Raw genomic sequence first — 26520 nt, 5'->3', positions numbered from 1 at the left:
GTGCGTGAGATGGGCAAGGCCTCACCTCCATGTTGTAGTTCTCAATCTGGTAGATGTTGGACAGGCCTTGGGCAGTGAAGTAATCCAGACAGGAGGAGCAGCCCAACCTCAGAAGGAAACTAGGGGGAAAGCCAATTGTGAATTTAGGAACATGGACTTGTAACCAGCAGGTTGCCGGTTGAAACCCCATGTACAGTAATCAAGTGTAGAAAAGCTAGATAACACCATTTTACAATTAAATTTAAAATTTTAATCTGGTTGGTTGCAGCATTGAATCACTTGTATTTAAGGCTGCTTTTTATTACATTGAACATAATGTAAATTGGTTTATATATATATATATATATATATAAATTATTAATATATAAAAAATATAATATATATATATATTTTTTATTCAGTCCAAACAATAATTACAGTGCAATATACTGTCAAAATGGTTCTAGAAGCACTTTTACATTAATAAAAACAGTATGTATTTACTGTTTTTATTAATCTAATGTAAAAATGTAATTACTTGACTAACATGACCTATATGGCATAATTCTGCATCATTTTCAGCACTGGGAAAAATAAAAGTTTGCTCCAAAGTTGGCCACCAACAATGGGTCCAAAAAAATGAATCCAAGTTGATCCTTAGTGTGGTTTGTTCTTTAACAAACAACACAACTAATTGTTAGGCAATTCAAATGTACAAATCTCTGGCCAGTGTAGGCTTCTGACAGATTCTGAGTCACATGTTTGGTCATATTAGCCATTTTCAACACTAGTGCCATGGCAGTGTAGTTGGCATAGGACCAATCTGACTCAATTTGCCATTTAGCTCTAAGTGCACAAAAAAAAAACACCCATTACGCAAAACTGATGTCAAAACCTTCAAAAAGACAACATTGACTATTGTGAGAGGTTATTGTTTGGTAAATAAAAACTGAGAATTCAGAATTACTGTATTGACTACAGTACAATCATAGCATGACAGGCCTCTCCTCCAAAATCCACCAATATCCAACACTAGACCAAAGAGGTCACATTTCCTATGGAGATTAATACAGAACATTCCATAGCCTGTGACATGCCTAAATTTAAGATAAGATTAAACGGGATTATATGCAATATTTTCAGCTGAATTTGTGCAGATGAGGTCAGTGGATCTGGTACCTGGAGATGCTGCTGTCGATAGGGTACGGTGGTGGTGGCGTGCAGTGGGAGGAGGGCACCATGGGTAACTGCTGCTGCAGGGTGTGGGTGGGGCTTAGAGCACCCATGTCTGTTCCCATGGGAATGTGGCTGCCCATCATGGACACTGATAACACAAAAGCCATCATAAGACATCATCCTGGTGGCTTATCTTAGTCTAAACCGCTTTAGCAAACATTGTCACCAGCTTCCCACCATGACAAGGAGGTGGCATAAAATTCTGCCTTTTTGCAGTCGGTTCCATTATTGTGAAGGCACCCAAGCTTGAACTGAGGACAGCATTCATTGGGATGTCCCCAACATTTGTAAATCTAACAGTAGGCACCATTTGCATGGTGCGTATTTAGTCTCTCTGGCAGAATACTACCCATTTGCTTCACAATAAGATATTAAATCGGCTTTCAACAAGAAAACATGTTCACTTGTGCTCCTACTAGACACACATTATTTGATAATCAATTTGCTGGATATTTTTCAGAGAATAGCAGGCAAACATCTTGAAAAAATTCTCCTGACCCCAACGGATGCCCTGTCAAAGGACTACATCTACCATCCTGCTCTTGCAATTGACCCCTTTCTGAACAAAGCGAGAAGGGAACACTTACAGTCTGTGAGGCCTCCAGCCATGCTGGAGGGGGTGAGGGAATTGCGCTGCTGGGGGTTCATCAGCTGGCTGACGGACGGCAGTTTGTTCACCTTGCCGTGAGGGGGTGAGCTGGAGCCGAACGAGGGCTGGGAAGGCACAGAGCTCCTGCGCAGGAAAAAGCAAACGAAAACAGCACCTTCCCGTTACTCTGACACATCTGGAAGACACCGGCACCGCTGTATATTCAAACTGAAATACATATACATAGATGAGTACATTTGCAGTATTTATTTGGTAGATGCTCTTATGGAGAGCAACTAAAAAGGCTTAACAGGGCATGATCTGTGTAATACATGTCACAGGAGTATTAACATTTTGATTCCCCATATAGACACTGTCCTTGCCATTCAATATCAGTGCTAAAGAGGTGATACCCAATGCTTCCTGCTTCACCAGGCTGATCATGTTTTTGTGTGACTCATGTTGTATGCTACTGGATGCAGGGGGGACATTTATTCCCAATGGGAACCAACAGTACAATCACCACAAAGTGAAAACCAGAGCACTGAGTGCATATACTGAGCCAATCACTGAAGTCTTTCACACAGATTCAAAAGCACCCCAGTTAAGCAAAAAGTGAGAAAAAACTGTTTTTGAAAAGAGCTCCCATTGCTTAAAGCCAGATTGATAAATACCAGTGTTTTGTTCCCATCCCTGCCTGGATATCTGAACAAAGAGCTCTCTGGGAATCTAGGGGAAAGAGAGGAACTCAGCTGGGAACCCAATAAGGGGAACACATTGCATAATGCGTTCTGTGCAACACAGGCCAGGCTTATTGCCCACAATAGCAAAACAGTGCAAAAAAAAATTCAAAATAAGTCACAGGAGTATCAGATAATATTTCAATGAATACAGCGTCTTTAAACCTTGACAAGGTTCTCAAGTACTCCTAAAATACAGCCAGATTTATTTATTTCAGTGAAAGACATTTTTAGGTTCCATGCTTTGCAGAAAGAGCCAACTTATAGAAATGATTAGAATTACAAATAATTAATAATTATTAAAGAAATTGTGAGAATTAACTGGTCTTGCATAAATTGATGTAATACGTTGTTCATTATGACCCTTATTAGAATTTATTTAGCAAACAATAACTTCAATTGGTATCACAACACAGAAAGCTTCTTTAAAAAAAAAAAAAATGTGTATCATAAACTTTGCTGCATTATAAATCATGTGAATGGCCTTTTCATTGAATACAATATATTAAATTTCAGGGATGTATAGTTCATTGTGAAATCCACAAGGGGGCGCCAGTTAGTAATTCTGGGGATTTTGGCATCCACGTTTAGCATGATTTATATATCTGTGTGTGTGTGTGTGTGTGTGGGCATGTGAGTGAGTGTGTGTGTCACATTAGTATATATGGACCACAGAATAAACAATGTTAGAGGAAATAAAAACTTGCTGGTAGGGATCACTTTAAAAATGTGCTTAGGAACTAAGCAGAAAGAGGGGTGGATTTATGCAGGCAGTGTTTATTCCAGGAACAAAAATATATACTGGACAAAATGCATAATAAAATAGACTATATCATAAAATTGGTTACAACAAACCAAGAAACCTGAGAAATGGATTTTAAGTTAACCACCCTCCCTACTCTTACCTAAAAGTCCATTCAGTAATGCCAGTGAAGATAAAAGTTTTTTTTTTATCGCAAGCATACACAAACACATAGAGGGATAAAAAGTAGTTACTGACTAAACTCAAACCACCTCTGTGCCTTAACAACGGTAAGCATGACATCACAATCATATATCTGTCAGTTTATTAATGAGATCTGCTGACAAAAGCTATTATTACCAGAGGGTTATTGGAGACAGAGATGATTCAAGGCTATAATTCTGAGACATCTCACTCCTTTCATGCTCCTTTGATATCACGGGATACACCCATGTGTGTGTGCGTGCGTGCGTGGGTACGTGCCTGTGTGTGTGTGTGTGTGTGTCCAGTATTCATGTGCACGTATGTGAGTTACAGAGAGTGGTAATGAATTCATGTGAACCAATGCATGTGAAATATTGTAGTAAGAACTGCTCTGTTGTGTAAACCTGTGCATGGATTCACAGGAGGGTAGTCATTAAAAGGCTTCTAGGACAACAGCTAGGAGCTTTAAAGGTGTATTTCAGCCCAAGGTCCATGGGGAGTCTAATCGCAATACATATTAGATTTAACTGTAATAAGAGAAAACATATATTTCTTATGCAATACACACAAATTGCTCTGAGAAATAAACAAATAGAAAATGTGTAAGAAATGTAATGAAAAAAATGTTTCAATTTTATTACCAAGACAAGAAGTTTTCTGCATTCAATGAATCTGTGACTGTCATACAACTTTGTAGCTGGCTGAATTAACCTTTTTGTTTGGAAAAATTCAATGACATACCAAAGTACCATTCATTCTGACATGTGCAAGGTACTGTACATAATTTTTAGTGAAAGGTCACAGTATAAACTGTTATACAAGGTTTAAATGTGCTTTAAATGGGCAGCTCCAGCAGTACTGTGACCAATCACAATGGCAGCAATTCAGGGTTTATTGCTTATTTGCTTATCAGGCAGTTGTCATTTTAACTGACTCCACACTGTGACACTGCTATGCTCAGGCTGGATCGGCAACAGACTCTCAGGCCCAGACCAAAACAAAGCCACAGAGAACACAGCCTCAAACACTGGAAAGATTCCAGTGGCAGTGGCCATGCCATGTCACTCCATTCAGCAAGCAGTACACTCATGGTAGCATCCAAAGAGTCCACAACATATTTTTAAAAATCCTTCACATTTGCAGTCCTTTGAAGGCAATCTCAAGAAAGAAGATGCATAGTTTATCTTAAAATAAGATTCATTTATAACTGCTGGAGAGTGAGCCCAAGGGAAAGTTTTTAGTTACACCCTTTTGAACAAATGTAAAAAATACATCAAAATATATAGAAAAAAGCAAGATATTCTGTAATTCCTCACTCAAAATGAAAGACAAACATGTTTCAGTAAATTGATTCTCCATCTGAATATTCCCACGGACATAATTACCATGGTAACTCCTACATACCCTGCAATTAAGGCTTTTGTGAGAACATAGGTGACATTTGTCTTTCTTGTAGAGAGATACTCACGGTTTTGGTAGCAGCGTCTGTTGCTGTTGTCTGTATGAGTCGACGGTATGCTGAGGCACAAACTGTACCAGTTCCAGAGACTCTTTAATCTTCACCAGAAATTCATAGGTCTCACGACCTTTAATCTGGAAAAACGAGAGGAAGTCACTCAGATATGTAATAAAAATAAATGAAATGCAAATAACAGTTTTCTTGGGGAGAAAGACTCCTAAACCTACAGCCAGACAGAACACCTCCTCATCTGTGGCCCTTCTCTTCTTGATGGAGGACAGCGGGATCCCATGTGACGTCTGGCGAAACCCTACGGAAAGAAGACACAGAGAAGTCCTGGGGTGAGTGTTGCGTGGGGCACAAGGGGCAGACTGTCCCGTGTGGGGTACAGCTGGAGTATACCAATGCTATCACTAGTCCCTTCACCAGATCCAACACCAACCCTTACACCAGCTTCCAAAAAAACCCTGACACCAACCTCAAAACCTGCCCCAATAGCTCCTATACTAACTCCAACAATAATCCTCAACATCAGCTTCTTCAACAACCCTTACACCAAACTCAAAACCAACCTCTCCAATAGCTCCTACACTAACTCCAACACCATCCACTACACAAGCCTCTACAACAACCTCAACACCATTCTCAAAACCAACGTCTTCAATAGCTCCTACTTTAACTCCAACACCATCTACTACACCATCCACTACGCTACCCTCTACAACAACCCCTACACCAACCTCAAAACCAGCCCTCATAGCTCCTACTTCAGTACCATCCACTATCCACTAAACCAGCTTCTACAGCAGCTCCCACACCAGTCCCTCACAGTGGCTCATACCATCATTGGTCTTTGTTCCATCTGTCACGTGCTGCTTGCGAATGCCGTCTTCATCAGCCTTGCGATCCCGGCCAGGACAGGCACAGATCCGGGCCTCAAAACAGCGCCGTCCCAGGACCTGACCGCTGAGAAGGACGAAGGAAGGTGGAGTGTCCCACGTTAGAGGGGCATGTCCAGAGAGATGCTTCCGTTAAGAATTGTATCAATCCAAATCTATCAGTTGCAACATAAATCCTTGGCCCTACACCTCAAATGTTGTAGGGTGAATTTTTCTGATCAAAAACAGTTTCTGCACATTACACACACACATACACAAACTCATGCACACTCATGCACACTCACACACTCACACCATTCTGAGGTTCTTGTGAAGGTGCTACTGATGTCAATACCTAATGATAATGATTATAAATATGCTTATATTTAGAACTAGCAAATGCTCAAGCTATTTTTTGAGGCACTCACTCTCTGGTTTCCAGGGTAACGATGATGAGGATGGGGCGCCGGTTCATGCCTCCAACACAGCTGGAGTTGCACATGAAGTTGTAGAGGATGGTGGTGAACTCTGTGCCCACCTGCATGAGGAGACAGAGTATTCACACTGCAGCACCCACACACACATCACTGCTCTAAATGTTGGAGGAAAGCATTCTTTCTGAGGTTCTGCTCCCTTTGTGGATAAATCTATGGCAAATCAGTGGGAGTTTGAAGTGCCTTGTTGACTGATAGAGCACAGTTTTACATTGGTCTGGTTTTATGAATAGACAGGAATAAAATGGAGCTGCAGCAGAGCTGTCAGAGATGATGGGGCTGTTGGCTTCGTTTGACTGGCATTTTGCTGAAAGGTGTGGTATGTGAGGAAAGATGGGCTTTGCTGAGGTCATGTGACCCTGTTGTGACCCTGACTGAAACGCAGGAAGCTGGCTGACAGGTGATGACAGGGTCACGCTACAGGCTTTGAGAGAGGGGGGGCTTTACCTGGGGGGGCTCATACGGCACCAGCACACTTTGGCGGCCCGTAATCGAGTCCTCAACGTATTGGGCGTGGCTGTTTCCCTCCACTCGGATCAGATGACTGGGAGGTGCTATCTGGCCTATGAAAAACAATGATTACAATGAAAATTTACAATGTAACGAAACATTGTTTATGGATCTTAAGACAGGTTAGGAATCATAGACCATACAGAAAACTGATGGACAATCAAGTGACTAGCTAGAGCTTCTCTCTAAAGTTATGGCAAGCGCAGGTCAGTAAGCAGATCCCCCACACCGTTACGAAAATATTCTCACCTTCGTTGAATTCGCGGCTGAGCTCGTGGTTGGGGCAGCGTTTCACTACCTCGGTGACATGCTCTGCCTTTTTGTAGACGGGCATGGCCCTGATGACGGCCCCCTGGGGCGGGTTGGTCAGAACCTTGACTTGGATTGGACAAGTTTTGGCAATCTGACAATACAGTTTCTTCAGGTCTGTCGAGTACTGGAATATAGAAATGAAGAGGGCGGGAGGTTAGACAGTCATGGCCACATACTCTTGCCTTTCTCAAATACTGCAGGGCCTTAGAGTGCTGTCTTTCACTCCTGACAGGCAGCGAACTACCTGAGTCCACTCTTCTCTCTTCAGACTATTGGTATGAAGAAAGCTGGAAAACTTGCTGGACTATTATAGTAGCCCTCAGAATCCAAAGTGGAATAACACAAAGGACAGAGACAGAAAGTGATTTTTTTTGGAATTGGTTTTCGATATAGCATAATAGGCGTAATTGCGTACTTACTGCAACTTACTTAGCATGACAAAATTAATTTCCCCACAAACGCGTTTCTATCCTAAATTCTTAAGAAACATGCTCCCGTCCTAAATTCCTAACAAAAGGGAAAAATACAGGGATGGGGAGTCTTTTTTTGTCAGCCTTTCATTCAAAGGGGCGTAGCCGAGCCAGAGCTGTTCCAAAGGAATGCCCCAGGATAGGGCCAGGAAAGAGTGATCGCTATCTCCAGTCACCTGGAAGAATTAGGGATTCAGCCGCAAGCAGCTCCACTTTTCATTTGCATGAAGTCGCACTTATTGCTATTTTCTTTCCATGGCTTTACACGCCTTTATGAACAACAGTCTTTGAACACTTTAGAATTTCTCAGACAGGATATACTTTGATTTTGAAAAAGAAACTGTGAAAAAAGCTCAATCGTATGCCTTGATTATAAGAGAGTTATGGATTTACCTCACACCATCGATGTCAAAAGTGCCGTTTCTGCAGATATCTACTTGCCAATGCGTGTTATCGATTGTGTTAGTGAGTCAGAGAAGTGACGTCTATCTGAAATTTTCACAATTAATCTGCTGTGGGAATTTCCAATATCTGTTTTCTTGACTGGTGCATTCCTGTTTCCATCTGACACTGTGAAGGGATAAGAGCTCGCCCATAACTATAGCCTCCACAAAACCGCAAAAACAACTTCATATTTCGTGGGGGGGCTGGAAAGAGAAACAGGAAGGACACACCCATGAATTCCAATGTCTCCAGTCAGACCACTCCCACTTCCAGAAACATTACATGATTGCTATAGTTCACTATACTAGTCATTATAGTATAATTCTGATGTCACACATACACACGCATTCACATGCACATGCAACAGTTTTCACAAGGCAGGGACAAAGCTGAAGTTAATAATGATGCAAATAATGACCATAGGCCCTGTTTGACAGCAAGTCTAGTCTGCATTTGACGGGAAGAGAGTGCTAGAGTTGCATAGACAAAGGGATGTTTGCTTAAGCAGCCTATTCATTGTCAATGAATAGGGACTGACTGACAGACAAAGTCTCCCTTTCGAACCACAGGAATCATAATGCTTTACAAAGTGAGTCAGCCTGGTAGGTCACAGACTGCTTTCTGAGGTTCGGGAGTCATACACGCCCAGTATTACACTGCACTGGTTATATCATTTGTAGTTGTTTGCATCCAGGTATGCACCTGGATAAAGTTGATTAGCTTACTTAAGTAACAAAAGAGCAGTATTATACTTTGGATTCAAAGCTGTAACTTGCCTGTTACTAATCTTGTCAGTTACTAAAGCACTTTGTCACACTAATGCTACAGTACATTGTGTATCATGGTTTCAGGCTGGATAAAATCAAATGGTAGGGTCTGCATCTGAACTGTGGGCTCTGCTGAACTGTGTGGAAAAAAATACAAAGGAGAATTCACAGAGCATCATTTGCGACCACAAATGGACGTTATGTGTATCTGTTACACATAAATGAATCAGTTCAGTAAAATATGTAATTACACCATTTTTAAAGAAGAAAATCATGTTTTCCACAGTTCAAATAACAAAAAGAAAAGTATGAGGAATGGTGAATGCAAAATAAAAACACTGCACGTGCAAGAGAACTTGAAAATCATTGAGAGAGAATTTGGTGTTAGTCCAGTAAGTATTAAACTATGAGAGTATATCACATGAATATACCACTTCTGTGGTAAGAAAACCAGTGTGGAATTCAATTGCACGTAGCATTTAAATTTTATGTGCAATGGGATATCAAAAGAACACAAAGAAAATATGAAAAATGCGAAGAGGTGCATTATTAAGGCATAACCAAAAGAGCAGCTATTGCCCGAAGCAAGAGCATCAGTTATTTCAGTTGGTACTGACAATGGATGGAATAGAAGTTTCTTGACACTCATTTGATTTTCAGTGAGCTGTAAAACCAAGCCTTTTGTACAAACTATGTTCCTGATGTCTCCATTTTTCAGTAAAAGGAGCTATATTAGCCTATAGTATAACATAGCTCCATATTGCATCAGCTTAAATTGTAGGCCAGAGGTTCCTAAATTGAGGTAGGAGGGTAAACGCAGAGCACGAAGGGTAAAAACACTTCCAATGTAGTCAAAATGCTAAAGGGAAAAAAATGTGACATCCCTAAAGGCTATTTTTCTTCTCAGGTACAATTGTACAGTACATTAAATTCCTTTTCAAAGAACTTCTGATATGAACGTTCCAATGAAAGGGGCCAAACCCAGCACCTGCCTGTGCTGAGTTATAACATTACTCAAGCTTGGCGGAGGCATATACACCTTAGCAACCTCTCCTACCCTTAACCCCCCCTCTATATGCACACGCCTTCTCCTTTACTAAAGAAACAACAAATGTTATTGCCAAAAATTCTCTATGGGCACACCTGCCTTTTTCCTTAAGGATTTTTGTCAATTAAAATCCTGGACAGGATGAGAGGGATTAAGCGAAGGAACCACCCACTCCTTCCTGCTCCAAAAAGTCATGCATTACCGGGGAAATGTTGACTTTCATTTGAAATTGAAATTACCAAACACACATTGAAGGCAATGACCCTTACATGGTCAATTTACACACAGGGGGCTTCGCATAACCCACTAAACGACTGGAAACCACCACACACTCAACATGTGAGGAGTTGTGAAGCACTCCCATCTAACCTTCAGAAGTTTTTCTCTCTTCCTGTAATTAAAGTCCAAGTTTGAGTCCCGATGTGTATGCTCGTCTCAGAACAACATGTCCTTGACTCACCTCCAATTTCATAGGGGGGGGTTTGGTAAATTAGCCGTGAGGAATTCACCCTCCTCGCTTCACTCAGAAAAGCATCACCTATTACCAGTTCCGAGATCCATTCCTGTTCAATCAAAGCTCTCAAGCAGGACAGGATTTAAAGGAAAATGCCACCAAGTCTTAGGGTTACCTGCTGGATCCCATTCTGCCTACTTCATCCAATCCACACTCTTTAAAGATCAGCAAAATCTGCCCAGCATGATACTCTAAAACAAGACCTTGGGGTTATCTTCTCTAAAGAAAGCAAAAAAATATTGTGATGGGTGACACTTACACACTTTGGCAATTAGCATATCCATTTTGTTAATGTGGTTGCTGTTTTGAAACCATATTTTATTCCCCCTTATTTTCCTGTTCTCTCGATTTGGAATGTACATTAGCATTTGTAAGCCTGTCTGTCTTTTCATTCTGCCGTCCACCAGCAAATTGCGACTGTATTTTTTCACAGCGGGTGCAGGTACACTGCAAGTGACCCAAAAAACTATTTAGTTTCAATTATGAGGTAAGTACAGCCAGTCAGAAATGATGCAGAGCTCACTGATGCACATGATGTACTTCACGTACCCATGGAGCCTTTCCGCCCTAGATTGTTTTTGGATGGCTTTGAAGACATGATGTGCTCCTGAAGAACCGACGTAACACCCAGTTGTGCAATCCTCTAAATGAAACAGAGTGATGAATAACTATAATTGCTCCCCTGTTCCCAAAATCTGATGCCCACAGATATGCCCTGAGAGACGATGTCAATCATTGGAACACAGTGCGGAGGGAGGGAAATGGGTGGAGGGGGCCAAGCAAAGGGTGGGGTAGAAAGATGAGAGAGAGAGAGAGCGAGAGAGAAGAAAGAGAGAACATGAGGGAGAGAGTGAAGAAAGAGAGAAACCGAGGAAGAGCGAGCAAACCTGAGGAAAGAGAGAACAGGGAGAGAGGGAGGGAAGGAGAGAGGAAAATAAACAGAGATAGCCTGAAGCCAGGCAGGTGGACTGTGAGTCTGAGGCAGGAGTGCTGTCATAAAGCTCAACAGGATATCGGCGGAAGACAGAAAAAAGGAAGAAAAAAAAAAGAAGGGCGAGAAATGACACTGCTGTATTTCTTGCTGTAAGGGTACAAACATTTATCTCTCCAAAGCACCTACAAGTGGCAGGAGAGAAACAAAATATTCCTACCCCCAAGGAGACAATATTTAAAAAGCTTACAGATGCAGAGTCTGTCACATGGGTGACAAGTGAGGTATTACACAGGGCAAATAATATAACTTTGCTATTTTACATGAGGAAAATGTTACTGGACAGATGTTAACCTACAGGACAGAGGGACACACTGTAAGCTCTAAGTTACACTGTCGTCCACCTTGTGACTCTAGAGAACGCTGACACCTACTTCTCCAATTTCACTGAAATGCTTCAATGTACACAGACATAGAGACCATTAACACATGAACACACCCATTCACAGATGCACACAAACATACACGCGTGCATGCACACACTCACACACACACACTCATGTACATAAGCGCTTATATGTATACACACATGCATATGCATAAATACACACACACACACATACACACATATCCACATTCATATGCACACACATATGTATACACAAACACAAACATTCACACATACGCAGCACAAACACACACACACACACACACAAAAAATCACATAAGTACTATACCATCCCAGCCCTGGAGCAACAATCTCTGAGCACACAAATATGTGTTCAGGCTCCACGCCTGCTGGAACTGACAGAGACTCAAGTCAAAGGCCAACATGGGCAGGGAATGGAAGGGGTGGATGGATGGGATTTGGTGGCTTTTAAGAAGGGCTCCAAGCCCCTAGTGTGTAATTATGCCGTACTCGTTGGACATATTGGGGATTATACGGTCTTTGGACAGTACAGCACATTCCTCAGTCTCCTTTCCTCTCTGCACAGAACTCTTATTGTCCCTTAAAAGGATTTTAACTCCACAGGATATGTTTATCGGCAGGAATTTTAATGTTAACGTCACAGCTACGGGAAAAAATTTGGTGTGATGTATGTTCAGTCGAGCACCTCTTGGCAGAGTGGAACAAAGGAAAGTTTGAGCTCAAATGCGATAAATCTAAATGTCAAACAAAATTAATAGTTATGCGCTCTCAATTATACCTGGCATCAAGGGAGCACTTTGACTTTAATCCCAAAACATAAAAAGTGGTTTATGCGAGCCAATCTCACCGCAAGACATCTGTATTTGAGAATCCAGGGGGAAAATGTGATAACAGCCATTTAAATCATCTTTTGGTAAGCACTGTGACTCAACACATGTGGCAATAATATCTAGATATTTTTTTCATATACTGACCTAAACAGAAAATGTGATAAACAACACCAGCATTATACTTGTAATGCTGGTGTTGTTAACTTCTTGTTTTAGGTCATGTGATTCTCAGAAGGAGACAGTCAGAACCACACCTCACATGAAGCTCATTCCCAGCCAAAAAAGATGAAAACAATTCCAATAAACAATTGCTATCAGTTACAATCTGTCTTCCTCTGCCACAAATACTCACACACATGTATATGAACACACAGGAAATATAACCAAAACCCTTTCAATCTCACATACATAGCACACTACCTATACTTTTTCTCATGCACATACACACATACACACACACACGCACACACACACGCTCACACGCTCACACGCACTCACATGCACACACACATGCACGCGCACACACACACACACGCACACACATACACACAAACACATGCATGCACACACACACACACGCATACACACACACACGCATACACACTCACATGCATACACACACAGGCACGCACACATACACACGCACGCACACAGGCACGCACACATACACACGCACGCACACACGCACACACACATACACAGACACACACACACACACACACACACACACAAGCACACCTCCCTAGCAACACAAGCCGGGACAGGTCTGCAGTCGCTGTGCTTGCTGTTTGCAGATGGATGCTGTAGGCTCAGGACTCAGGCAAGTCCCAACAGGGGCTGGGCTTCACCCAAGCCTGTTTAGCGCCTCTGGTCTTGTCTTCTTCATACCTTACAAGCACTGTCATGTCTACAGCTTCTCCCAAACCTGTTTAAGCTGACAAAAATGCTTTTTTTTTTTTTGTTCTTGGGAAAACACACCTGCCTCTTGTCAAAGGCAAAAGGAAAACCTTGACTTCTTAATGTTCTAACATAACTGCGTAAAGGCATATGTTAATGTAAACTGTGGAAAGATCTTTCTAATCACCCATCTTGATGGATAAATGATAGTGATTTTATACTTTAAGACTGAAGAATGGACTAATTCAAAAACAAAAGAACTAAAAATAAAACAACTGGCATCAAAGCTGATGGCATATGTAGATATGTAAAACAACACGTAAATACTTTCCCTGCACAGCCCAACATGGAGAAACTTAAGGATTCCATTACGTTTTTAGAATCTCCACATAAAAGTTTGGAACCCTATGTAGATTTCTAAGTCAAATATGGTCAATAAAGTCATAATTTATGCTTTGTTGCCATCATGAAGCGGGATTTCCAAAACATTCTGACCTGTGACTTGTGACGATAACAAAGAAAACCTTGAGTCAGTGATTACCGACAGAAGGGTTAATGCATGTTAATGCAATGCTTATAAACATGAATCATTTCAAAAGTGCAGATCTGTCTGCGCAGCTAGCCTGCACTCGCTGTTCATAACTGGGACATGATTTTTCCCATTAGCCAATCAGATTTCTACTAGCCAGAATAAGACTGCAGAGTGAACAATGAATGAATGGAAGAATTACACAGGGAAATACATCTTTGTTGCAAACAGTAACATTTGAATTTCAGTTACAGGATTAATCAACTAAAAAAGGGAAATATTTTAAAATAAAATAATAAATGTTTTTCTAAATCAAAAAATATATTTTTTTAATTTTCAGCTTTCCCCTCATACTTGTATACGTGGGTCTATTACTGTAGATGTATAAAATATTTATAAATAAAGGTATTCACGAAATTAACAAAAATAGGTATTCAACTGATCAAACAGCGCAGTGCAGTTTATACAGTACTATAACCAAGATAAGTATTTGTATGGTGAAATTTAATACTACAGATTGTCCTTTTGCAGCCCACAGAAAAAATGCATTATATCTACAAAACTCTGTCTGTAGAAAAGTCATGTCTATAAGATTGCATTACAACCAAATTTTTGTGTTTTCTGAGTATTGTTTCATCCTCAGTGATTAAAATATCAAGTTCAGGTATGCAACTTCTTAGTGATATAGACAGACACAGGGCATGGTAAGATGAAAGTGCGTTGGCTTTTTTGTAATTACAGCGGATTTTCCCTTACTTCTTCAGGAGTTGCCGTGAGCAAATTTCTTTCTGTTTCATAGTTTTCTGATGGGTGCTGCCTTCCCTGCCAATGATTAGCCTTAGCATGTGTGCTACCTATTTTGAACTAAGATTTAATTTATGTCCAACAGAAAAAAAAGTATTTGAACATGAGTCATCAGAATACCATTTAAGTGTTCATATGTCTACTGCAGAAATCTGATTATCATGTGAGCTGTATTAGCCATCAAATAAGATTAAAGATGTGTGTTCTCGGGTCTATGTTCACACCTGCCTTTGAGGACTGACAAATGTCTTCCCTATGACTCAGACAAAAATCTTGCCCTTTACTTGCATTCATACAGCGGCCAGTGGTAATGCACGGCAAATGTTAATCTCAGATTGTTTAGACCGGGCAGTCGCATTAAACAAAAATGAAATCCCTCTTTTGTTTTTTAAAAACATTTCCCAGAAAGCTCAATCATTTAATTCCCCCCTCCCTTCACACAGCGAGGCCTTACAGCTCCCGTTGCAGTGGCGGACGTGTACAGACTAGCAGCTCCCCGAAAACAAGTCCTGGCTCCATCTCATTCGGCTTGGGATGGGTCCGTGCAGATGTTCTCGGGCAAGCTGTGTCTTGCCACCTTGCTAGAGCACTCATCTCTTCACACACACACACACACACACACACACACCCGCCCACTGAGCCCGCAGCAGAATCTGAGACGCTCTCACCGAGCGTAACCCAATTCAAACGGGGAAGAGAACATCCCAGAAGCACACAACGCAGGGATGTGCGTGCAGAACTTACACAGACTGTCTACTCACAGCACCACACCTGCACACTCCCATTATTACAAATGAAATTCACTTTATGCTGTCACTATGATTCTGTTGCTTTTCAAACACAGGGCAGTGGGGCTAGCTTCTATTTTTGCTTCTCAAATGTGACACTAATGACTATGAGACATGCAAAGCCTAGGTGAAGTGTTTGGTTTGATATAAATTATAAAAATATAAAAACCACCAATTTCAAAATTCAGAGTTTGACTGAAAAACCTCAGTCGCATTTTGAAATGCCAATGCAGGATATATAGTAAAATGTCATCTTATTTTCATATTCATAAACAATACATTTTTATCTGTGCTTTGTAGTTCTAAATTAGTATATTACCCAGTATGCAAGTTTATTAAACATATCATTGAGGTTAACAGTTCTTTAAGGAAAATTGCCTGAATAAATCTTTAGCACAAATTTGGCCCTCATTTCTGTAAGGAATATGCACACACCTTGAGGTCAGGGTCCTCCATAGAAAGATCAGAGAACCATCAAAAGCAAGTCTTGTCCCACTATATAGCTGCTTTAATAATAAGATGCAAAACATCCGGGGTGGCATGCCAAACACAATGTCTTTGACTTTTTCTGAACTAGCATTATATGTGACTGTACGTTGAATGTACAGTGGGCTCAACGTGTGAGAAAATCTTCTGTCATTTAATTGCAGTCATTTTTATTCCAGTAACAGCAGAAGAGCAGTGAATGGAATCTGCGAGGCGTGTCATGCCGTCAGAGTGTCTCACGGTTCCCAGACAGGAAACGGTTAAGTTTAAGGGTGAGGCTGAGACTCATCTGTGCAAAATAATCATCAAACAACGCATCAGGCAGAACACTAATTCGACCTGAAGAAGCCACAGGCCTTCCCAGGCTCCATTAAAGGCCTATGGGCTGACTCTTTCATCACTAGGGCTTTGATGGTGACATCAGAATTAGGTCACAACCTCTAAGCCTGCAGACTGTGGGTCAATTGCTCTAACGGGATTATGGGTGCAAATGTGCTGCTTTTCTGGAGGAGCCACTTTAAGGAAAAGTCTGGGGAGCTATTTACAGTGGATTAAATCACATTTGCTATCTTCTGCCACAAGATGACAAATTCCACGGAATGAGGCCTTGAGAATGAATATTTTGATATCTGTGCCTTGAATTTAGAACGGTTTGTAATGTGTTAGCGTCTGTTGTAAAACATATAATTGAAATGGTGACAAACTCTTAAATAATTTGCTATCATTTAAATCTCTAGTAATCACAATATTAGTTTCTGTTTTTTTAAAGATTAAACTTTCTGGAATTATAGATGGTCTGTTCCCGGCATTCTGATGCAGTAGTGGACTAAGTGCCCTGGATTTATAGAATTACTTAACATGTTTCACAACTACATGACCTACTTCAGCAGCTCAAATGGCAAATATTCCAATCCATTTGCAATAAAATGGTGGAGTCCCTAGAAGATTTCCTGAATCACAATGAGCTCATAAAACCCACATATAAAAAGTCCCATTTTTAATTTTAAAAAAATGCAACTGTTTATTAAGCCAGCCCTGAAACCCCATCATCCAAGGACCGTTACAGAGCACACCTTTATATGTCATGAATTTACAATCAATTTAAGCATCAATTTACCCTATGGGAGTTTTCATGGGTCAAAGTGAGTTAGGTACATTGTGCTGGGGCGCAACAGTCCTGTGACTCATTTAACCATAACCTTCCCAGTTAGGAGGACAGAGCCTCGCCCCAGTCATCTTCTCTGAACACCCACAGAAGGACAGTGTGGCGGGGATAGGGGGGCGTGGTGCTCACACCCCATGCTGCTCCCTGAAGACAATCGCATTTCTGACAGATGCCTTTCTGGAGGTGAAAATGGAAGGATGAGAACGCGAGTGTGGGAATCGAGCAGACGTCACTATCCCACACTGAGCGTAGCCAGTGGCGCTAATATCACCCTACAACTTCCTTGAGTGTGTCTGTCTGTTTACTTAAGGGCATGCTGTTTTACCGTTGAGAGTTATGCAATCCACCCTTTGAGCATTCAATACTGCCAAATTTAGCCAAGATTAATGCCACAATGTATTGTAATGGTTAAAAAGAGCATTTCCCATAACAGAAGGCTGTTAATGAAAATAAATCCGGGGTGTATCAAGGTTGGAGTGGTTCCTATTAAATCTTGAAAGCGTGACACACTCTGGGAGACAGGTTCTTTTCCAGTCAGGCAACAAATACGGCATACTTAAATTCAGAAATTCTTAACGTGATATAATTCTATAAATCAGAGTTCCTCCACCCCAATAGTTATTTTAACACAACTGATGGCAGGTCACATGGACATATTGACAGATCTAGCCAATGAGCAAATAATATTCTCGAAGATGACAGCATCTCTATGAGCAGGCAGAAACCACACCGCAGGAGCTACGCTGACCACCAGGATGAACGCGCTTCAGTTTTGATTCCTGAAACCCACCGTAGGCCTGTCATTGTCTTTTTCACGGTGTCTAAAGTTTGCAAACTGCCATCTTACAATAAATAGTCAACTGTAGAGCATTGATACAAGAGCTATCCTTTGTGCTCCACTTCATCCTGCTATGACAGTGCTTTCCCTGACGGCCGCGCTTCCTGCGAATGGCATTGTATAAAACAAAAGGCGCTTGGATGTGTCCCCAGTACAGGTAATTGGCGTTGGGAGTGTGCTCGAACAGTAGCTCTGTGATCCTTTGAGATGGTGCAATGCTCGCCTGCAGCACAGCCGCTGGCAGCTCAAAGACATCAGAGCCAAAACGAGCTCAGGTGTTTTTCTAAAGTTTTACAGCTCTGGGAGAGAGAGCAACCTTTCACAGAGTTTAGACATGGCCTGCAGCACAGATCAGCGAGATAAAAAATAAAAACAACTTCATGCTCCACACCAAGATAATCTCCTTCCATCTCTACCCACCCAATAGTTCGGGAAATGCGAATTCCACTCGCCAGTAAACCCAAGCCTTTTCCAACAGGACTGTCCACTACATACAACCTAGAATATTCCCATAATACACATAGAATTTTTACTGTTAGAGCTCCATCTGTAGCATGGTACACATCAAATGGCGGTTAATGTAGTGGGTGGGGCAGCTGGCGTAGAGGCCTACCGTCCAGGTGGCGGACTTGGCGGTGCTGGACTGCTGGAAGGACACGTCGAAGGTGTGGGGGCCGGCGTAGTCGGTGTTGGAGGGGATGGCGGGCGATGGGGAGAGGGCGTCGAAGGTGGAGCTGGGCTGGGCGTAAGGCGAGGCGGTCGTAACGCTGTTCTGAGCGTGCTCATTGTTGTATGGGCTCGTAGACGTGGAGCCCCCATTCTGGATCTGCTGGTCCATACTGTTCAGGAGCCCCAGGTTTGTGTACTGTGGCTGAAAAATAAAATGGAGTGATATTATAGCCTTTGACAATACATGCTATAAAACTAGTATAAGGCAAATATAACAGTTACATGTCAATTTGTGTGAATATTTTAATCTTTAGAATGTCAATTCCAAGTTTTATTCAACTTGTCCCAAGGTAATTAACAGAATTAAAATAATTCATTTTTAGACCTTAGAAGTCCTCACTAAGTTGACAGTGATTTCACAAATTTGAAAAAAAGGGATCTAAATGTGCATTGAGGCAAATAGAAAAAAGAAAAAAGAAAAAAAAAAAACACCACACTATGGCTGCCTTAAGATATTTACTACAGTAAGATATCTACTACTGCATATTTAGGAACCCTTTAAAGCTGCTGGTGACCTAGGAAGCTAGTCTTCTCAAATCCCCCTTTACCAGATAAAAAATGGTATTTGATGCCTGTTATGTTGTGCACAGGTAAAATGATCTTTTATTGTTCCAAGGAAAATTCGCTACAAAATTCCAATGGAAAACACAAACTGATTGTAATTCGATCTGTCTGTGAATTTATACAGATGTCTGGGACCATTAGTGCATCTCACCCTTGGAAAGACAGAGCACAGTGCCAGATGATTTCTATGGAGAAAGATGAACACTACATTCTTCAGCCCTCACAAAAAAGTACCTGGTTCAAAGTATTAACATTTAAATCTTCATATTTTATATGATTTTATTTAATTTGAGTTTTCCTTTCATTCACTGAAGGGGCATTCACCCAAAGCATTTCAACGCTTGGCTGCATATTGGATTGTGATGCCCGCATAAACGCTTCCTGTAAACACTTGGTGAATCACTAAGAAGATAACAGAAACAGTGCTAATGGGAGTAAGCTGTTATGGTCTACTTATATTACAGAAAGCTGGGCAAAGGGGGAAAAAGGAGGTAAAACAATGAAGTTACTCATCAAAAGATTCCAGGGTTACGAAAGCTAATGTCGAGCACGCAGCCTGGTTATCTGGTTACCATAACAGAAGTCTGTGTGCCAGTTCTGGAAGCTGGCATGTGAAGGCTAAATATTTGCTACAAAGGTCTGCTAACATTTACTGGGATGAAAAGGCCAATATTGTTCAGAAACATGGCCACCATTTCAGAAGAGCGAGGCAAGTGCTTGGTCCCCTGCCAACTTTGCCCTGCTTACTGTCCTGACTACTGGCCATTGGTGCCATTCTGTTCCATTAATATCTGTGCATTCCTCAGCTAGGTGCCATGCCCTCCTGGGTGTATAGACCGCCATTAATCTCTTCAGGCCCACTTTTTTATTTCAGCCATGACAGACTACAGCTGTCCCTGCTTTCACCCTGGGGCAAGTGCTGACTGGAGTTAGGTGACTGATAGGCACACACACACACACACACACATGCGCACACACACACACATACATGCACAGAAATATACACACACATACCCACACACAGGAGGCTGGCAGGTGGAATATTAGCCAAAAAGGGAATGCGCATCTGGGCTGTGTGTGAACACTGTGAAAATGAATTTTCATTTTAATGTGGATTAATTGCATTTTCAAATAGGTTCCTTTGTTTGTCTGAAAAAAAGGGGTTGAACTAAGGGCTTGTCTAACATTTGCTTGCTTTGCAGTTTTAGCAAAGACTGAAATTCCAATCACAGCTTTTTGAGTCAATTTGTGGGTCAACTGATGGTCAAGGGTATGACAGAGAATAGAGTCTTATGCAAGAATCCTTAATTGTTCAGTTATGTAGAAGTCTTAATAAAATGGCCAATATCTTTACCTCACATTATGTATACGTCTTCAAAACACAGACAACAATAAAAACTGCAATACTTAAATTAATAATTAAATTAGTGGAATTCCTTAACACCACGAAGGCGTTCAGGAACAGATGTTTAATTTCAGGAGTGATAGCATCAGCAGATGTAGCTTTCTTCTGCCCGGGGAAAAAAGACCTGCAGCCTGTTGCTTGGGGCAACGGCTCAGATTGCCTGCGGGTGATGGCGTAAGACGCGGCGTTCTCCCACACAGCTCCTGGGTGACACCGCAGTCCATTAAGCACAGAGTCATCTCTTATCTGACTCCTGTGGTTGTGGCAGGGAGAAGGGGGGGGAGGGGCTGGGGGGCATTCTCACTCCTGTATGACTGGCTGCAATCAATACCCTAAGCATGGGACTACAACATGCAAGACAATGAAATGCAAAATACCTTTCTGGCTATTTACAAACACTGCAAATGGCCTTAATTCAATGTGCTTAGTTCTTACAAAACGTCATCAATTTAAGAAAAGAGTGTTATTGGCTCAACACTATCAACCTGGCTGATCCTGAAAGTGAGAAAAGCTATCACAGAAATTGTCACTTCAAGATGAAAGCAAGATATACTGAGGTAGATCCTGAAGTCTTTTAACAGTTTGACCTCTTGGCCATTTTTGTAAAAAAAAAAAAAAAACATTTAACAAGAAAATTCACTTTATTATTTCACTTTGGTTGACTACACCGTATTATTATCTCAAGAAAACTACAAAACCTGCGAAGCTAACTGTGACATTTCAGCAGAGGCAGTAACCAGATGTATCCCCAGGGCTACTTCAAAGGGTCGCAGGGGGTATTTGGAATCAAGGTAAATAATCACAATAATAATAAAACTGGGATGGAAAACGTAAAAAAGGGCTAAAACTGCAGACAGAAATGATCTGCCCTGCAGGACAGTGCACACAGGTGGAATATTAGATCTTTGATACAATCCAGCCGTACTGAGCTAACGTACTACAGTGAAAATAAGTATGCTGGGATTTTATCTAAATATACTCAATTTTTATATTAATATTTTTATATTTCTTATACATGTTGTGTACTCAAAAAATGAATACTAGAGATATACCAAGTTTTCACTGGACCTGTTTCGTAAGAATTGTTGAAGGGTTTGCTGTTTATTTCATGGTTAATAAATGTATGTCCATTTTTACAGGTACTCTGGACTTCTTCTGAAGCCAATAAAGGTTTTATTTGTGTTTCATAAAAGTTCCTTAAGCTCCATTCTTCATTACAGCTTCAAAATGAATTGTCACTGTACACATTTGCAAGCCAAACCCCCCTACTACCAGTGTCAGGTAGTAACACTGGAAAGTAGAACCCCCTCCCACCACCAATACAAAAGGTGTACAATTTCAAAAATATTATTTTAAAAAATCCAACCCAACTCCTACATGATCACCATAAATCTTTACCTGAAAAGTTGAAATGACTGAAAGTTGTCCTTTCTTCAAAGAATTGCATAGCACATCACATTGAGGAGGTGACTCACACAACACATAGCACCTGGGTGATGAGTAAAAATGACTGACTATGACTGGATCATTTTATGGTGGAAGCTTATTGTTCCAAAACATTCATTATTAGGACACAGTCTGTGGGTGGATTACTGTAAATGAACTTCCCTATTAGGAAAATTCTGTTCTTTTTCTACTGTATGCACGGTTCTCCTACAACGATGTACTTTCACAAATACATTGCATACATGTTGCAAGTACTCAGACTTCAACTGAGATTTACTTGCAGAAAGGGTAAAAAAAGATCATAAAGCCTGAAAGATAATGGGCAAAGCATTTGGCTAATTACACAATCAAGAAAGGAGGTTGCCACAGAAAAAAATAGCATCCAGCTGGTGCTTTGTGCATCGCATTTGCACTGGAGTAGCAAATCGTTGTCAAGAGTAACTTACGTAACTTGCTCTTTTTTTGACATTCATTCGTACAGCTGGGTAGCAACTGTGGCTAATGAGACTGAGTACTTTGATCTTGGGATCAACAGCAGTACTCCACCGGGGGTTTGAAGCTGCAACACCTGGTCAGTTTCTTATCACTGGTCCCTGGTCCCCAGTTGCACTCCCCTGAAAAAGCAGAGTGCTGTGCGCCCAACACAACCGTGTTGCTTCGTTACTAATATGTCTCAATTCTGGGAAGAACCGTCATTCTGGGAAGCACTTTACTAGCAGTCAGTTAACAATGAATTCCACCAGTTGTTAGTTGGCAGATGAGTTATTATGTCATTGTCTGTATGCTTTTAAAGATTACTCGGAAGAGGCACTGGAATATTCTATTGCTGGAAAAAACAGGAACACAAAGAGCATACTTAGATCAGCTCCCCTCCTTCCATCAATTTGCAAAGACTGTAATTTAGCAAAAGGAGGACAAACTTGGGTTGTGCTTCTAAATTACGTATATCTTGGCCTTTGATAGCAGTAAGTGGTGTAGTTTATAAAGGTTTGTCTTCATGGTCTACTGCCTACATTCTCAACAGCACAAAAGCAAGGGGGGAAAAAGACTTTCACATGAATCAGTAGTGGAAAAGTATGTGTCAACCCTAAACAGGTAATGATAGAGTTTTTGAGATTTCTCTGGAGAAGTGACAGGAAGAGAAGGGGGATCTGTCCTAAGGGGGTGAAATAGCTGCCATTCCTGCATCTCCAGTGACCCGGGACGGGGCAATAAGCACGTCTGCGTGACCGCGGGGGGAGTGACGGAGAGGGCCGAAGCGCCGTCTGCGAAATGGGGGCCCGTCTGACCCTCACACCTGCTGAGGGAGGCGGGCCGGTGATTATATCTGAACATAAACACAGCGCTAAGCTGCCGCAGCTCAGGGAGCAGGGGCCTAGCCTCGGCTGTGCCCATTCTGACTGCGGCGAGGGGTCCCATGAGACCTGGAAATAAAACCTGATCCCTAATCCTGGAGAGGGGGGAGGTCGGGGGTCACAGGTCACGGACCCCCCATTCCCATGCTTAATCCTCCGGGGAGGGGTGTGACCTGATCCACCTGCAATCTACCTGTTATCCAATAACTTAGCATCCCAAAAATTCCATAAATATCGATGTTATACTTTATATTATACGTTATACTTGGCATGATAACCCAACATTTTTAGCTTCACTCTGTCACGTATGCCAGCTCTACTTTAACAAACACTGAAAAGGAAACTGAAATGGAGTTTGTTTTCAAGCCTGGCTTCAGTGACACGGCTGGGTCAGTGTGTTGACAACACTGTCATATGAGCCAGTGCTGCCCTAACACTTGGGAGTCAGAGCAGACACCTGCTATTTATGAATGACAGACTTCAGAGAACTGGATGGAACAACTGGAGCTGTTGAGATCCCAATCAATGGTCGTGTAGTGCAGGTAAATGACAAGAGAGAAAAGGGAGTCTACAGATCTACCTATGTGGGTGTTTATTTGCAGCTGGAACAAAGGAAGGTCTTTTAGGTGTCCGGACAGTATTCAGTGAAAAATAAAACGCAACCAGCACAAAACAGATCCTCATTTCAAGAAAGGGTTATATTCTTGAACACAGTTGTCTACATTTTGAAAAAAAAAAAATCCCCTTCATTGTAAAGGTGGAAAATTAACACTCTTTGTTTCATTGTTTTTTACAGAAATGATCTTTGTTATTAATGGAAAATTACTGAAAATATGCTCCACGGACAGGTGAAAATGGAGATAAATATTTTGTCTCTGACTCTTTATTTCAAACAGTGACATCAAGCTATGCTTTTAACATATTGCTGCAAGTTTAATATAGAACACATCCATAGACATTCAGCACACCATGGGCCCTGTTTGCCCCCAACACTGCCAATGCATCTGGCTCTAATGCTCACAATCACATACAAAGGCAGGCAAATGTCAGGGTCTGCCTGTTAAAGATTAACAACAGTGCCATGTTCTCTCAGAAAAACAAGACTCATATTTTCACAACATACTCTACCATGGGATGTTTCACCTTTCAAAATTAAGTCATTAGAATATGCTCATGTTTCAAATTAAAAGTTGAGAGAAAAGGTAAGATTTGTTAAATTACACCATTACATGGGATATTAAGTAACATGAGATTAAAATTAAATTTGACCTCAATAATAGACAATATTTACCATAGAGCTCAAACAACTGAAGATAAGCAAATCAGTAACAACAGACTGCCAATCATGTATGTTTCTGCCAATGTGCCACTTCTATGCATATTTATGAACTTAGTGAAGCTGATTTTCAGAATCAATATAAATCCACCATATAAGACAAACATGCATTTTAAAATGAGGTAGGATGTTCACCAATAAGCATAGCATAATATGAACAATGCCGTTTCAGGGTTTTATTTGAATGCCCCCAAAACTTCATGAAATTCGTCCTGCCACTGATTTGATCTTAAGTGAATTTGCCCTGGAGAAATGAATTGTTTCAGTTCTTATCTCCACTGTTTGTTGTCAGTAGCCCTGATTCTATCCCCAGATTGTCTCTGTCTGAGCTAATGACAGGGGCTGGGAGGAAACAGCATTCCCACTTCAAAAAATTCCAGGTGGGCACATTTCTCAGCTTTGACACGAAAGACGGATCAAAAAGGAATCACAAAGAAAATGACAACACAGCTCAAATGAACCTGAAGCTCAGACACCCTGGCAGTGACAGATTTATACTGGTAGATGTGCTCCAAAAAACATTTCTCCATTAGAAAACAGGAACAACATCTGTATAGCCTCCTACTGTAGGAACTACAAAATGGACATGCATGCCATTGCACACAAAAATCCATACACACACTAACTGCCGGCGACCACCAGCTCTTCTCCTCACTTCTAATGGAACAGTTTGACCTGGACGAGTCCAACCCCAATGGACACGATGCCGCCACCCTGAATGCTAGCACTTAGCTTTCCTCTGAGGCCCCCTGTATGGATCCACCGCCCCCAAAGCCAACCCCTGTGAGAGGGACCCCCGCCTGCCCCCATCCTAGGCGCCCGCGCCGCCCTCACCTCGTTGTACTGCGCCGAGGTGGCGGTGTCCAGGTACAGCATGTTGACGCCGAGGCTGAGCAGTGTGGCTGCCCTCTGCTCTTCCGTCTCCAGGGTTCTCTGCCTCGTTTTACCCCCCGACTCAGAGAGCTGTGTGGTCTACGGGGCGCGAGCAGGCACAGGCAGTCTCTCTATAGGAATTCGGGGGATGGACATATATACCAGGGAGCCGAGGGGAGGGGTCTGACGAGCTACCTGCCTGATCCTTCCACCTGAGCACACGCCCTTCTCCCAGGAGAAAGCCCTGTCTGCCGAGCACCTCCGTGGTGTTTACCTTCCAGGCAGCGTCACCAGAGGCAGACCGTGTTTGCGCTACCGCTAATGGCGATGCACTCGATTGCAGCCGAGCTGCGCAGAAAGTCAGAAACCGAGATTGAATCTGTCGCAGGAACACCGAACAACTTTTCCATGCGTGATGTCACACTTCAACACGTTTCGTTTTGCCAATCTCCCAGCCCGAAATACAAGACAATAAAATCATTTTCATTCTCTTTCAAGTACATGTGCTGTTCAGCCAGCCAACAAGATATCCCTATTTGCTCTTTTTACTTGAATTAAAAACCAAAAAGTCAACATCTGATTGTTATCAGCATGGCATACCACTTGTCCTAATTTGTCATGACAACATGTTACTGTTTGCAGTATGTCGTTACACAGACATAATGTATACCGCAATCACTTGGTATCCCTTATTTTGAAATCTGCTTGATCTAAATTCGCAGCCTACA

The 26520-nt window shown here is 41.7% G+C and overlaps 1 protein-coding gene across 2 annotated transcripts in view; it reads right to left on the bottom strand.

Annotated features, from left to right (window-relative positions):
- Window positions 1-26520, bottom strand: part of LOC118229194 (tumor protein 63-like) — a 45063-nt gene that overhangs the window by 2569 nt on the left and 15974 nt on the right. Inside the window, exons 1-11 of one of the 2 annotated variants that reach the window (XM_035420927.1) lie at window positions 25754-25909; window positions 18698-18955; window positions 7081-7267; window positions 6769-6884; window positions 6256-6365; window positions 5791-5915; window positions 5177-5259; window positions 4959-5083; window positions 1803-1948; window positions 1159-1303; window positions 26-119 (exon numbers count right to left, since the gene is read on the bottom strand). In XM_035420927.1, the coding sequence (XP_035276818.1) occupies window positions 26-119; window positions 1159-1303; window positions 1803-1948; window positions 4959-5083; window positions 5177-5259; window positions 5791-5915; window positions 6256-6365; window positions 6769-6884; window positions 7081-7267; window positions 18698-18955; window positions 25754-25795 (1431 nt within the window). In that variant the 5' untranslated portion in view covers window positions 25796-25909. Of the gene's footprint in view, window positions 1-25; window positions 120-1158; window positions 1304-1802; window positions 1949-4958; window positions 5084-5176; window positions 5260-5790; window positions 5916-6255; window positions 6366-6768; window positions 6885-7080; window positions 7268-18697; window positions 18956-25753; window positions 25910-26520 lie in introns of those variants that run through there. The other variant, XM_035420926.1, reaches the window with a different exon arrangement.

This window comes from Anguilla anguilla, chromosome 6, assembly GCF_013347855.1.
Source record: "Anguilla anguilla isolate fAngAng1 chromosome 6, fAngAng1.pri, whole genome shotgun sequence".
In the NCBI taxonomy this organism is placed as follows: domain Eukaryota; kingdom Metazoa; phylum Chordata; class Actinopteri; order Anguilliformes; family Anguillidae; genus Anguilla; species Anguilla anguilla.
The sequence above is the reverse complement of the archived record's forward strand: the minus strand, read 5'-3'. Positions and strand labels throughout refer to the sequence as shown.